The sequence below is a fragment of the Brachyhypopomus gauderio genome, chromosome 8 (genome assembly GCF_052324685.1).
Source record: "Brachyhypopomus gauderio isolate BG-103 chromosome 8, BGAUD_0.2, whole genome shotgun sequence".
Lineage (NCBI taxonomy): Eukaryota > Metazoa > Chordata > Actinopteri > Gymnotiformes > Hypopomidae > Brachyhypopomus > Brachyhypopomus gauderio.
Window position 1 is genome coordinate 13,709,358 of NC_135218.1, and position 15,000 is coordinate 13,724,357.

At 55.4% G+C, this 15,000-nt stretch overlaps 1 protein-coding gene across 1 annotated transcript in view; it reads right to left on the reverse strand.

The window, feature by feature from the left end:
- The window catches only part of herc2 (HECT and RLD domain containing E3 ubiquitin protein ligase 2), a 52,523-nt gene that overhangs the window by 7,192 nt on the left and 30,331 nt on the right, over positions 1-15,000 (reverse strand). The window contains 37 exon segments of the mRNA XM_077014718.1: positions 208-385; positions 685-854; positions 856-900; positions 1,674-1,872; positions 1,957-2,072; positions 2,167-2,322; positions 2,749-2,874; positions 3,081-3,199; positions 3,311-3,469; positions 3,548-3,679; positions 3,759-3,866; positions 3,968-4,121; positions 4,245-4,436; positions 4,544-4,687; positions 4,811-4,997; positions 5,260-5,431; positions 5,599-5,824; positions 5,938-6,082; positions 6,333-6,504; positions 6,764-6,845; positions 6,958-7,135; positions 7,225-7,315; positions 7,462-7,605; positions 7,736-7,817; positions 7,931-8,042; positions 8,188-8,363; positions 8,444-8,535; positions 8,622-8,727; positions 8,986-9,176; positions 9,257-9,396; positions 9,490-9,598; positions 9,713-9,838; positions 10,527-10,695; positions 12,267-12,365; positions 12,457-12,599; positions 12,719-12,986; positions 13,078-13,220. Coding sequence (XP_076870833.1) covers positions 208-385; positions 685-854; positions 856-900; positions 1,674-1,872; positions 1,957-2,072; positions 2,167-2,322; positions 2,749-2,874; positions 3,081-3,199; positions 3,311-3,469; positions 3,548-3,679; positions 3,759-3,866; positions 3,968-4,121; positions 4,245-4,436; positions 4,544-4,687; positions 4,811-4,997; positions 5,260-5,431; positions 5,599-5,824; positions 5,938-6,082; positions 6,333-6,504; positions 6,764-6,845; positions 6,958-7,135; positions 7,225-7,315; positions 7,462-7,605; positions 7,736-7,817; positions 7,931-8,042; positions 8,188-8,363; positions 8,444-8,535; positions 8,622-8,727; positions 8,986-9,176; positions 9,257-9,396; positions 9,490-9,598; positions 9,713-9,838; positions 10,527-10,695; positions 12,267-12,365; positions 12,457-12,599; positions 12,719-12,986; positions 13,078-13,220 — 5,351 coding nt within the window.

Genomic DNA, 15,000 nt, shown 5'->3' on the forward strand with positions numbered 1-15,000 from the left:
CAGCAAAAGTACTTCCTGTGTGTCTGCTATTCATATCAATATCATTTCAGCTGGGTGGTGTTGTTGTTTACAGGCACTTCTGTGTGTGTGCGCATGTGTATATGTGTGTGTGTGTGCGTGTGTGTATGTATATGTGTGTGTGTGTGTGTGTGTGTGTGTGTGTGTGTGTGTGTGTGTGTAGGAGCGGGTGGCCCTGCAGCCACTGACCAGTTTGGGCTTCAGCTGGTCCTCACTGTCCCCGTGGCCCAGGCGTCCGTAGCGACCCTTGCCCCACGTGTAGAGCTCTCCGCTGGACGTCACACAGGCGCTGTGGGCCCCTCCGGCCGCGATGTCCACCACCTCCACCCCCCTGAGAGACTCGATCACTCGCGGGCGGTCACATGGGCTGAGGACGGGGCGGGAGGAGAAACGCATGGGAACCTATTCACACGGCAGCCAGCCCTACGCAGGGGACAGGGTGCCACCTGCTGGCCGCTCTGAGAACAGCCGCGATTCCTCCGCGCCTACAGGCCACATACACTATTAAATGACATTCATTAAGATCTATTTGAAGGAAAACCCCTTCCTGGCCAGCTATGCTATAGGGCACTTCTAAATTCAGATGATCATTTTGCATATGCTACGTAAACATGTGAACAAGTGAAGTATCTTTGTGGGGAACAGGGAGACAGGGAGCTCCATCACCTCCTGTTGCCGTGGCCCAGTTTGCCGTCCTCGGCCTCCCCCCAGGAGTACACCTCCCCCTCAGAGGAGAGGGCCAGGCAATGCTTCCCCCCGGAGTTCACCGCAACCTTCCTGATCAACACGTGTTGGATGGACTCCAGCAGCGTCGGCGTGGAGACGGACTCGGTACCCGCCGATACCCAGACGTCCTCCGGCGCCGTAGCCTGTAGCGTAGAGCTGGGAGAGAGAGGGGAGTGGGGCTGTGGCCCAGCTCACACAGAGGGTGATACACACAACAACAGAACAGTGACAGGGTAGGGGAGGGGCAAACGCACAGTGACAGGGTAGGGGAGGGGCAAACGCACAGTGACAGGGTAGGGGAGGGGCAAACGCACAGTGACAGGGTAGGGGAGGGGCAAACGCACAGTGACAGGGTAGGGGAGGGGCAAACGCACAGTGACAGGGTAGGGGAGGGGCAAACGCACAGTGACAGGGTAGCGGAGGGGCAAACGCACAGTGACAGGGTAGCGGAGGGGCAAACGCACAGTGACAGGGTAGCGGAGGGGCAAACGCACAGTGACAGGGTAGCGGAGGGGCAAACGCACAGTGACAGGGGAGGGGAGGGGCAAACGCACAGTGACAGGGGAGGGGAGGGGCAAACGCACAGTGACAGGGTAGCGGAGGGGCAAACGCACAGTGACAGGGTAGCGGAGGGGCAAACGCACAGTGACAGGGTAGGGGAGGGGCAAACGCACAGTGACAGGGTAGGGGAGGGGCAAACGCACAGTGACAGGGTAGGGGAGGGGCAAACGCACAGTGACAGGGTAGGGGAGGGGCAAACGCACAGTGACAGGGTAGGGGAGGGGCAAACACACAGTGACAGGGTAGGGGAGGGGCAAACGCACAGTGACAGGGTAGGGGAGGGGCAAACGCACAGTGACAGGGTAGGGGAGGGGCAAACGCACAGTGACAGGGTAGGGGAGGGGCATGCAACAGCTCTGGTGACGTACCTTCCCATCTGCGGTCACTGCAAAGAGAGTCTGCTCCCCGCCGATGAGCTGGACGGGCCGCAGGGTGGCCAGGGCCTCCGTCGGCGTGGGAACCTTGACTTTTGCCCCCTCGATGCCCCCCAGCTGGCCCCGATGGTTGTGGCCCCAGCCGTAGATGGTCCCGCTGCCTCCCGCCGACAGGGTCCAGTCGTCGGGCCGTCTGGGGCGGGACGGTGGAGGGTGAGGGTATGCTTCACCAGCAGAAACGGGCTGGAGACAGGTGTGTGCACGCCACAGCGCTCACCTGTTCATCCACTGCACCAGCTGCTCGTCATGCTCACGCTTGAACAACTCGTGGCTCTCATGAAGACCGTTCATGGACTCATGGTCTGCCATCAGCTCCCGGATCTTCTTGGAGACCTAAACAAGCCGAGCAGACAGTTCCCACACTGCGGTAATGAAAGAAACGCAAGGCAACCCTTCATAAGAACGTTTCTGGGTTGTGTCGTCGCACCTCGTCCAGGAAGAGGCGGGGCAGGGGCGTTCTCTTGTCCAGGGCCACTGCCACTCTGGAGGCGGTGCAGTAACGGCGGAACCACGCCCACTTATGAGTCTCAGCACAGCAGGGCAGCGTGTCCAACTCCAGATCACACGCCAGGGCCACCAGAACCTAAACACAACAACATTTTCACAATACACAGATGTTCTTAACCACAGCAAAAAGTGCTTTGCCATCTGTATCACCCACCCACACACACACACACACACCCACACACACACACCCACCTACACACACACCCACCCACACACCCCCACACACCCACCCACACACACCCACACACACACCCACCTACACACACCCACCCACACACACCCACACCCACCTACACACCCACCTACACACCCACACCCACCTACACCCACACCCACCTACACACCCACACCCACCTACACACCCACACCCACCTACACACCCACACCCACCTACACACCCACACACACACCCACACCCATCTACACACACCCACACCCATCTACACACACCCACACCCATCTACACACACCCATCTACACACACACCCACCCACACACCCACCTTAAAGAAGGGGCTGTGTAGCAGTTGTTTGCCTCCTCTGACAATGGGGTCCTCGTACTCATACTGCCTGTGCAGAGCCTCAGGAAGCCCCTTCACCAGGGCGGCCAGAGCACTGCCTGTAAAACTCTACAACAGCGCACAAACTTCAGCTCAGCAGCTCCAATGACCTTCACAAGATTTCATTCATACACATTCTAGTCCATCACGAAGTGAGTGGTCAATAAAACAGCGACGCCTCCTTCACAACACGCCCGGCGCGCCAGACGTAAACAAGCTGAACCTGAGTGAAAGGTGTTAATGTGAGTCTTCCAGGCCGGTGCGGTTGGACTGACCATAGAGCGGGCGTCTCCCTCGCCGTCTCCCAGCAGCCGGTTGATGTTGATGGACTGGCCAAACTCGGTGGTCAACAACTTCCTCAAGCGCTGCAGGGCCCACATACGGTGTCCAGCCGCTGCAACACAATCACACATTTTAAAAGGCTAGTATGCTGTATTTCAGTGTGAGCGGGTTCTGTTAGACATGCGGTCCGGCGCTGGGAGAGGCCCGGCGTGTCCGCGCGTACCCAGGGCGCTGAGCTGGGCGCAGGCCGCGAGCGAAGCGGCCAGTCTGGGCACGATGCTGCGGTTGGAGGCGAAGTTGAGACGGAAGTCCAGCAGGCAGGTGACCAAGTCCATAGAAGGACAGGACAGGATGCAGCGGTCAGACAGGAGGTCTTTCGGACCTGAGACAAGCGAGAACCGGTTATTGACCAGCATGCACAGAGCAGGGGACCAGAGAGCATGGGACGAGGAACACACACCAGCCGCAGGCATGATGGGATAGACGGTGAAGCGCCACCCCCAGCCGTTCACAGAACCGTCACTGGTGAACTTCCACTTCAGCTCGTCTCCGGGGATCCTCAACTCGCTGGACCAGTCCGACCACTCGCGCCCTGAAACGGGACACGCCGTCAGCAAGACGCAACGCCAGCGCACACACGCGAGCACGCAGGCTTGGGACGCGGGGGTCACCTGATCGCACAGACACGATCCTATTGGCTCCGTCCATGACCGTCAACGGGTCGTGACGTCTCTCCGTAGAACACTGCCGATCAAACTCCACTCGCAGCCCCTCAGCGCCTGAGAAAACAAAAATAAAACCCCTCCTGTTTCAGAGCGATGCCTCCCCTTGCAGTGAGAGGGAGAAGGCCCTGTAGGGGGCGGGGCCAGGCGGGCCTCACCGGGGATTTTGACGGTTCCGCTGGTGGAGGTGTCGTCGGTGTAGGGGTGGCTGCTCTCTACCACCACAGGTTGCGAGGACAGCCGGCCGCTGCGAGAGTCGGTGGCCACGTCCTCCAGCTCGGTCACACACAGCTCCAGCAGCATGTCGGCCACCTGCGTTCACACACCATCGCACACGGAAACCGACCCCGCGTTTCGTACCACAACCCATAAAACGCACAGAGAGACGAAGTCAGACGGAGGCTAAACGTAAAGACGGGAAGAGGCGGGGCCAACCTGGGGGTAGGCGGTGCCCATGCCGGACAGCACCGCCGACAGAACTTCCTTTCCCTTCTCGCCCGCCCGCATCGACACCGCCAGCTTCAGCAGGTCCACCATCACCCGCGTGTCATCCGGCACCAGCAGACTGGAGAACTCGTCCAGGTACTGGGGCTCGGGACCCGACGCTTTGTTCTGGTTCTCCGAGTCCTGGCGGGAGGGGAAGGAGCGTGAACAAACCCGCGCGCGCGGCGAAAGCTTCCCGACGGCGCCGGCAGGTCCGGGAGGAGTGCGTGAGGGGGCGGAGCACGGCTGACCTCTTTGGTCTTGGTCATGGTTTCGGCGATGATGCTGGCCGCCCCAGGGTCGTCCGTGACGGGGATGAAGGGTCGCGAGGAGGCGGCGGACGCGGACGGCGTGACGGCCGACGACGGGGTGACGGCGTCCTCGGAGGACACCACCTAGCGACCCAACAGGACAGTCAGGGGAAATGCCAAGCAGACAGCTCGCCTGTTCTTTACGCCGTGTGTGTGTGTGTGTGTGTGTGTGGAGGTGAAGAGAGAAAGGGTAGAGTGGCGATCCACCTCTCCTCTCTTGCCGTCCTGCCAGGGGTAAGGGCTGACACACTCCTCGGGGTCCGCAGACAGAGGGGGACCCTCGGCCTCCGAGGGGCTGGTCATGGTGGAGCAGTCGGACGGAGGCACAGGGGAGCTGGACGGGCACTCCACGGGCATCATGCAGGCTGGCATTAGGGCTCCCACCACCGCGTCCCTACACACACACACACACACACACACACACACACACACACACACACACACACACACACACACACACACACACAATCATTGTGTGTTATAGCTCTATACCTCAGCATTCCGGCCCTTAATATATCACGCAGTGAAACATCCCTTAAATCTCAGCGGTGTGTTCCAAGGTTGTCAGCCATTAGAGGTCTGAGCCAACTTGGTACAACTTGGAACATTCTGATCACAGCGAGACCCTGGCAGGTCGGGTCGCAGCGGGACGATACCTGGCATACATGATCTGCAGGGCGGACAGCACGTGGGACAGCGCCTGCTGCTTGGCCAGGTTCCCGTCCAGAGAGAGCAGGATCTTGGCCAGAGACGGCCGGTTGGGCCGCACGCTGCTCTGTCCGCTCAGTTTATTGCTCAGCAAGGACGGGTCGCTGTCTGACGGCACGCCTACACCACAAACAAAGCCCAAGCAGAAAACCCAGTTCACTTTCCTGTTAGGAAACCTAGGAAGGAGTTGGCACCAGGTGTAATGGCAAACAGAGGGATGGTCAAGGACACTGAATGTGCCAGCCAAACTCGGGGAGACAGGGCCAGGAGAGGTCGGGTCATTTTACCCAGGTAAGAGGCTCCCAGCGAGTCCCGGGCGGTCTGGAACAGGACGGGTTCGTGGACGGAGGGTGTGGTGACGTCCACGGTGGTCCAGGCCACGCTGTGGGAGGAGCCGCAAGCCACGCGCGTGATCTTCTGGCCCTCCAGGCCTTGCACAAGAGTGGGCTTCCTGTTGACCGTGGTGGTGCCATTGCCCTGCTGCCCGTGGTCATTATCGCCCCACGCATACACCTGCACACACCAAAGACAGAACCCTTAGCATATAAATAACAGGTGAAATAAAAGAGAACAACGCGTTTACGGTCCGACCCACGAGCTGTGGCGGGCGTGCTGGCGTGACCCACCTGTCCTGCGTCTGTGACGGCCAGGCAGTGCAGCGCTCCCACGGCCACGTGAATTATCTTCTTGCCCCGCAGGCCCTCCACCATCTGGGGCTTCCGCACGTGCACGTCGGTGCCGTGACCCAGACGGAAGTAGTCTCCCTTCCCCCTGCACGGGTCAGCACAAGGGCACATGACGCAGACTTACCATCGAGCACAGCAAACCTAAATACATTTAATTCATCCCTCATTCTCCTGTGTGTGTGTCGTCGGGGCTAAAACCGCTTCATGCCAGTAGCTCTGGTGATGGAGCATGATTTATGTTTCTTCACCTGTTCACTACTATCTGATAAACACCACACTGATCTAAAGGGTGTGTGGAGCTACAGTGGGACAGTGTTGGACCTGCAGCAGCGTACCAGGTCCACACCACTCCAGACTTGGTGAGCGCCAGAGAGAACTGAGCCCCACACTCGATCTGACACACGCTCTGCCCGTTGAGACGCTCGATGTTCTGGGGGACGTTGCAGCCCTCACTCCCACCACGACCCAGCTTACCGAAATCACCATCTCCCCAGGAGAACACCAGACCTACACACGCACGCACGCACGCACGCACACACACACACACACACACACACACACACACACACACACACACACACACACACACATATACACACACACACACACACACACACACACACACACACACACACACACACACACACACACACACACACACACACACACAGCTGTTAGGCAAAAACAAACTGCTACTTTTAACAGAACGCGGTATTATCATTAGTAAAAGATATCTCAAAGCCGCCTGCGAGGACAGTGTTTATACCTTCATCTGTAAGGGCCAGAGTTTGGGCGTCACGGCTCCCGCAAGCCACCTGAATAACCCGGTGACCCAACAGAACCTTAACCTACGAAAGCACGAAGATTAAAGCTTAGGACGGGGGTGTCGGAGATGCAAGGTGCCGGTGCGGCAGCCCGGTTAAGAAGAACGGCGTGTGATGGGGTGGACCGGCACCGTACCAGTTTAGGCCTGAGCTGGGTGGTGTTGTCTCCGTGGCCCAGGCGGCCGTACTCGCCCAGGCCCCAGCTGTACAGCTCCCCACTGGACGTGATGGCGGCACTGTGGGAGCTCCCGCAGGCGATGTCCCGAATGCGCTTGGTCTTCAGCGCCTCGATCAGACGCGGCTTGTCGCAGTTCCTGCAGACACGCTTAGCGTCACTGGAAAGGCCCACGGCACAACCCTCCTGACGTTTACGAGCAAAGCAGCAGACGCGGACGCAACTTACATTCTACTGAAATGCCCCAGTTTACCGTCGTCTCCTTCGCCCCAAGAGAACACTTTGCCATCCACCGTCAGAGCCATGGCGTGGCGTCCCCCTGGACACACGAGCAGAGACGAGTGACCCTAGCTGTAGCTGATGAAGCTCTCGGCACGCCCACGCTGGGCTAAACCGACGCTGGGCTAAACCATCGCTGGGCTAAACCAACGCGGTGCGAGGGGGGCAGAGGGAGCAGGCGCGTACCTGAGTGCACGGCCACTTTCTTCACCACGTAACTGCTGAGGGCGGAGATCTGGCGAGGGATGGGGATGGTGCCGCTGGACAGACCCAGGCCCAGACGTCCGTTGGTGGCCTCGCCGCACGCGTACACCTTCCCCTCCGCAGTCACTGCAAGCACACACACACACACACTCACCGTCAGCCTGCCAAGAGCCCACAAGGCTTGGCGAACAGACCGTAGATGCACAAATATGAATGACCAACAAAGAACCACTTCACGTCATATCAATAAGCTGACCTGCAAACAGGCTCTTGGAGCCACCAGACACCTGCACTACATTGAGAGCAGACAGAGTCTCTGAGAACGATGGCACCTTGATCTGGGGAAACATGAAAACGGGGGTGTTGAGCATCAGAAGCTATAAACATCAAAGCTCCACCAACCTTCACTCAGGATTTAAACCAAGACCCTTCAGTGTTCCACAGCACTGACCTTCGACCCTTTGAGGCCTCCCAGCTGGTCCTTATCATTGAGACCCCAAACAAACACTTTGGTTCTGATGGTGGCAGCAGATTCAAGCCCGGAGATCCTCTTGCGGGCCAAGCTGAAGCAAGAGACAGAACCTTCAGCAGTGGTCCAATAATAAAAAGCTACAGAGAACGGAAAAAGGCCCCAGGCGGCCGGCATCCTTCACGTTTCCATCATCATCATCATCATCATCATCATCCGTGTCCTTCACAAACACAAACCTCCCAGTGGCAGCTTTGTCATCCTCCTCTTCCTCGTTGTCGGACGCCAGGAAAGGCACGGTTGCCAGATCTTCATCTTCAGCACGGATACGACCCACGATGCTCAGGCCATGGATCTTGCAGTCGATACCGGAGCTCCGACACTGTTTTATAGCGATCTCGATATACCTGTGGTACTGAACATACACACGCATAAAGCCCTCGACTCAGCTGAGCGACCAACAGGGCAGAGGCACGGGGCGAAGAGTCGTCCTACCTCGCTGCAGTCGTTAAGCAGGGAGACAGTCGTGTCTGTGGGGTTGATGTTGATGGTTTTCAGCTCGATCAGGTTGTTCAAAGAGCTTCCACCTAACCAAATTCAGAAGCAACCCCATTAAAAGGTTGTACTGGACAAAAAAAACTGCCTCTACTGTAGGAGGTCTGTGGTTTAATACCTGACACCACCACCAGCGAAGGCATATAGCTACTATCTGCTGGGTCAACCGTCATCTTCAGCCGGTGGACCAGAACATCTGGAAAGAGCTCCAGTCGGATCCAGTGCTGTGGTGATGAACATGTATACACACACACAATAAATGTTCCATTACTTGTTTTGTTCTTTGTGAAGACATTCTGCAGCAGTGTGGACTCACATAGCCACACACACACACACACACACACGCACACACGCACACAGACAGGCACACAGACAGGCACACAGACAGGCACACAGACAGGCACACAGACAGGCTCACGCACACAGACAGGCACACAGACACACACATGCGCACACACACACACACAGGCACACACACACACCTTGCCCTGCGAGCCAGACGACTGCCAGCACTGCTCTCCACAGTCCAGGAGTCGAGAGGCCTGGTTAATGGAGGAGGACACGCTGAGGTTCCTCACTGCTCTCGACCAATCATCTATCAGCATGCCACGCTGCCGGCACGCATGCCTCTTCAGCTGTTTCCCAGAGCGCCCACTAAAGGTCGGGGCCTGACCTGCAGGGTCAGAGGTCAGAGGTCAGCTTTACGGCCACAAGCTGATCAAACCGAACGGGAGCGTCGGTAGCGAGGCCGACCTGGTTCGTTGATGCGGCCGAAGGAGTGCCTGAGGTTGTGTTTGCGCGTTTTGAAGCAGCTCTCACAGAAGTCAAAGTCGTCACAGCTGCGGCACTTAAACCTGGGCCCGTTAATGGGGAACATCTGACAGCCGTCGCACCTGCCAACGCCAAAGCCCGGTTCGGTCAGTCAGAGAGGACTGCACACACTTCCCCAGCGACCCACTCGGTGGGCGGTTCCGTATGGACCGTACCTGACTCCAGGGTGGATACTGGGCACCAGCTCCATCTCCGACAGCAGCCCGGTCCAGTGAGACTGCTGAGGGAAGTCCACTATCACATCCTTCCCATTGGCGCTGAAAGCTGAACCCACACGAACATCACTGTGTTACTTTACTGCAGTACTGTTAATACATCACTACATCTCCACACGCCTACAAGATTTAAACGCTCCTCTCCCCATCAGGTGAACCTCACCTTTGACTGAGCCCACACTCCTGTGAGTGACAGAGCCCCACTTGTACTTGGGTGTGGTAACAGAGGGCTTCACGCGCACCTTGTCCCCAATCTTTATGTGGGACGGGGAGCTCTGGGGGGGGAACCCTGAGACACAGAACAAACATAAATGGTCCCGTTAGGAAACCCTACCAGCTCCATTTACTCCATGATGTCAGTGTTCTGAACATATATGAGGCTCCAGGAAACGTTGATAAAGTCCAATAGTGACAGCAAAGTGGATCTGTAAGTATCCAGCAGGTCAGTGTGTGTGTAGAGGTGTAAGTACCCAGCAGGTCAGTGTGTGTGTAGAGGTGTAAGTACCCAGCAGGTCAGTGTGTGTGTAGAGGTGTAAGTATCCAGCAGGTCAGTGTGTGTGTAGAGGTGTAAGTACCCAGCAGGTCAGTGTGTGTGTGTGTGTGTGTGTGTAGAGGTGTAAGTACCCAGCAGGTCAGTGTGTGTGTAGAGGTGTAAGTATCCAGCAGGTCAGTGTGTGTGTAGAGGTGTAAGTACCCAGCAGGTCAGTGTGTGTGTGTGTGTAGAGGTGTAAGTATTACTTACACCTCTACACACACACACACACTGACCTGCTGGGTACTAAGTACCCAGCAGGTCAGTGTGTGTGTGTGTGTAGAGGTGTAAGTATCCAGCAAGTCAGTGTGTGTGTGTGTGTGTAGAGGTGTAAGTACCCAGCAGGTCAGTGTGTGTGTGTGTGTGTGTGTGTGTGTGTGTGTGTGTGTGTGTGTGTGTGTGTGTGTGTGTGTGTGTGTGTGTGTGTGTGTAGAGGTGTACGTACCCAGCAGTTCAGTGTGGATGTAGCGGACCCAGTAGGTTCCTCCTTTCTGCTGCCAGTCACACTGCACGTTCAGGTCATGCAGGCCATCTCGGTCCAGCTTGATCACCTTGCCCACATCTCCTTCGTACACCTCCTCATACGTCCTGCAACACTTCACCATCATTCCAACCTGAAACCACACGCCCACATACATCAGAACGCCACTCCAGACCAGTCAGCAGTGCATTCAAATAAATCACAAAATAAAAAGCACAAATCAAAACCCAGACAGGCCACCACGCTCAGCTTAAACACAAAGTCGCACACCTCAGCACAGCAGGAGTAATGACGCGGGTCTGCTGCGTGTACCTGAACGTTCTCCCTCACGTAGACTGTACAAGTAATGATGCGTGTCTGCTGCGTGTACCTGAACGTTCTCCCTCACGCAGACTGTACGAGTAATGACGTGTGTCTGCTGAGTGTACCTGAACGTTCTCCCTCACGTAGACTGTACGAGTAATGTCGTGTGTCTGCTGAGTGTACCTGAACGTTCTCCCTCACGTAGACTGTACAAGTAATGATGCGCGTCTGCTGAGTGTACCTGAACGTTCTCCCTCACGTAGACTGTACTAGTAATGACGCATGTCTGCTGAGTGTACCTGAACGTTCTCCCTCACGTAGACTGTACGAGTAATGACGCGTGTCTGCTGCGTGTACCTGAACGTTCTCCCTCACGTAGACTGTACTAGTAATGACGCATGTCTGTTGAGTGTACCTGAACGTTCTCCCTCACGTAGACTGTACGAGTAATGACGTGTGTCTGCTGAGTGTACCTGAACGTTCTCCCTCACGTAGACTGTACGAGTAATGACGCGTGTCTGCCGAGTGTACCTGAACGTTCTCCCTCACGTAGACTGTACTAGTAATGACGCGCGTCTGCTGCGTGTACCTGAACGTTCTCCCTCACGTAGACTGTATGAGTAATGACGCACGTCTGCTGAGTGTACCTGAACATTCTCCCTCACGTAGACTGTACGAGTAATGACGCGCGTCTGCTGCGTGTACCTGAACGTTCTCCCTCACGTAGACTGTACGAGTAATGACGCGTGTCTGCTGAGTGTACCTGAACGTTCTCCCTCACGTAGACTGTACGAGTAATGACGCGTGTCTGCTGAGTGTACCTGAACGTTCTCCCTCACGTAGACTGCATGAGTAATGTCGTGTGTCTGCTGAGTGTACCTGAACGTTCTCCCTCACGTAGACTGCATGAGTAATGACGCGTGTCTGCTGCGTGTACCTGAACGTTCTCCCTCACGTAGACTGTACGAGTAATGACGCGCGTCTGCTGCGTGTACCTGAACGTTCTCCCTCACGTAGACTGTACGAGTAATGACACGCGTCTGCTGATTGTACCTGAACATTCTCCCTCACGTAGACTGCATGAGTAATGACGCACGTCTGCTGCGTGTACCTGAACGTTCTCCCTCACGTAGACTGTACGAGTAATGACGTGTGTCTGCTGAGTGTACCTGAACGTTCTCCCTCACGTAGACTGCATGAGTAATGACGCACGTCTGCTGCGTGTACCTGAACGTTCTCCCTCACGTAGACTGCATGAGTAATGACGTGCGTCTGCTGAGTGTACCTGAACGTTCTCCCTCACGTAGACTGCATGAGTAATGACGCGCGTCTGCTGAGTGTACCTGAACGTTCTCCCTCACGTAGACTGCATGAGTAATGACGTGTGTCTGCTGCGTGTACCTGAACGTTCTCCCTCACGTAGACTGCATAGTCATCGTTGCTCTGGAAGTCTGTCCTCTTCTTAAATGTCTGACTCTCAGTGACCACGACTCCAGGAGGCTTAAGAGAAAGACAGAAATAAGTGAGAGTGACATTTTCTATGATGTGTGTGTGTGTGTGTGTGTGTGTGTGTGTGTGTGTGTGTACGTACCACAGGGAAAGCTGTATCAGGTTCCTCTAGTCCCTCCAGCTCTTCCTCATCAGAGAACTCATCAGACACCGTCTCTGCATCAGACAGCTCTGTGACATGCACATCAGGATGATCCAACAGCCAGCCAACTAATGCCTCCACACCTAACACACACACACACACACACACACACACACACACACACACACACACACACACACACCTATCAGTTTCCATTGCAAAACGACGAACACCCAAAGTCAGACGGATCTGAACACCCTACCAGGAACCCCGGAGGCACTGCCTGTGGACCCGGACAGTGATTTGAGGGCGAACTCGATGTTCCTCCTCTGGAAGCCCATCTCCATGAGCTGCAGGACTATGGGCACGGGGGGCACCGGGGAGCTCTTGTGCTTCTTCTGCTTGGGCGGCCGCACGTGCTGCACGGTGACCGGCGTGGTGGCCTCGCTGGAGCTCCTCTCCTCGAAGGACGGAGACGAGGGGTGGGTGGCCTCCACCGCCAGGAACTGGCACACGGCCAGGGCAGCAGCCTGCGGAGCACAGGGAGGGGGGGCGGTGGTTAGGGGGGGGGACGCGGGTCGGCACCGCCACCGGGAAGCAGGTGGGGACTGGGCCACCGACCTCGAGCTCCTGCCTGTGGAACACGGCTTTGATGGGAGACGGCTGAGTGGCGGAGGAGAGCAGCTGCTGGAGGAGGATGAGGGGGGGGAGGGGACCCTCGGGGGACATGTCCCCCACGTCAGGGGACGCCACAGCCTGCTCCTCTACACACACACACACACACACACACGCACACACACGCACACACACGCACACACACGCACACACACGGTAAGATCAACAGAAGGGAATTAACAACAATGCGACAACAGATCAACATAATTGCAACATAATTAATCAATCAGAAATCTTAATTACTATGTATTGTAATTACTATGCACGTAGCAGCTCCAATAACTTTGGCTGCATCCAGCCGTTTACATATGAAAGGTCACGAGAAGTTGAACAGAGGGGAGGTACCACACACAACCCAAGTCCCTAGTCATCGCTATACCGACATGTCCACGCCCACAGGCCCGGGCGGCACTAACAGGTAGATTCCTAAGTGTGAGGTAAAGATGGCCACGCCCACAGCACCCTGCACGGACTGTGTGCTGTGTGAGTGGGAGGAGCTTCTCTATATGATGGAGGTGTTGTACACCATGCAGGGAACACCAGAAATCACAGAGAGAGAGTGAGAGAGGTAAGAGGAACATATCTGAAAACACTAAAATAAACGCCACACACATCTACAAAACAGCACAGCAGAAAATCAGATTACGCAGGGAAGGATAGATGTGATGAACGGACGTGATTATTTTAAAACAATAAGTAAGCAGCTAAGAATACTACTACTGTAAAAACCTTTGACAGTAACTGCATTTCTAAATTACAAAATAATCTGACCTATTTGAATTTACCATTTGAATTTGGCTAGCTTAGTTATATTGTTAGATAATAAAACATAATACATGTCCAAAAAAAGGTGGAGTGGACAGACGGGCTGAATGGACAGACAGGTTTGCATGAGTGAGCTCAAAGAGAGCCGTCAGCAAGAACCGCTCACACATACCACCAGGCAAAAGGATTGACGAGGGGAAACTTGTTCTCAAACACAACTTATTTACCAAAAGAATTTACTGATGGATAATCTCATTTCTCTATGTAGTGATGGTGCTCCCCATATATGGTAATGTATAGGGACCCATTGTTAATGTTCTCTGTATCCAACATCAGGAGGCACGTTTCTAGAACTTAAAGCAACCTGTTGAGCAACACAAGCTGAGTGGCTCCTGCAGGTCTCATGGACAGAACTGGGAATATAGACTAGCTGAAAACGCCCTGGAGAGACGTCCTTCCTTTCTAACTCCAACAGGTAGCGTTTGCATTTGAAAGCAAGCTGGACATCTTAAATCAGACACACTAAACCAGTCGCCTTCTGCGCTCTGAGAGACTGCGGGAATTCAGAGAAGCGAGTGAATTTTGATCTCGGGCAGGTAGCATCCCCTCCCGTCTCCTGAAGTGGGGGGAATTTTCACGAGGATACACTGCAGCACAGATGTTCTTTTGAAATCCACCTCACATCCACATGAGCTTGTAGGGCATGAAGCTGATGTGATGTGCGTCTCCAGAGCCTCCATTAGAAAGGGGGAAATCACAGACCTGAAGTCATCCAACATGAGAGGGCGTTCGTGATTGGGCAGTTTGGAATGAGACGCCCGTCAGCAGGTCCAGCTCGCGAATGAACACAAGTGGACAGAGATACTCGAGTCCAAAGACGAGCGGATCCTCAACCCTGGAACGACCTTCTCGTCATATACCACACAGTGCAGGAGGTCCGTTTTTTCATACTGACTACGTTGGGCTCAAAGTAGGTATGCAAGAACTCTCAGTCTCTTGTCTGAAGAATATAAAGACCAACCCATGTTCACAGTTAACTGATATGATCCTTAAAGCCTACATGAAACTTAACCTTACCACGTATGGACCAGACAATCAGCAAAA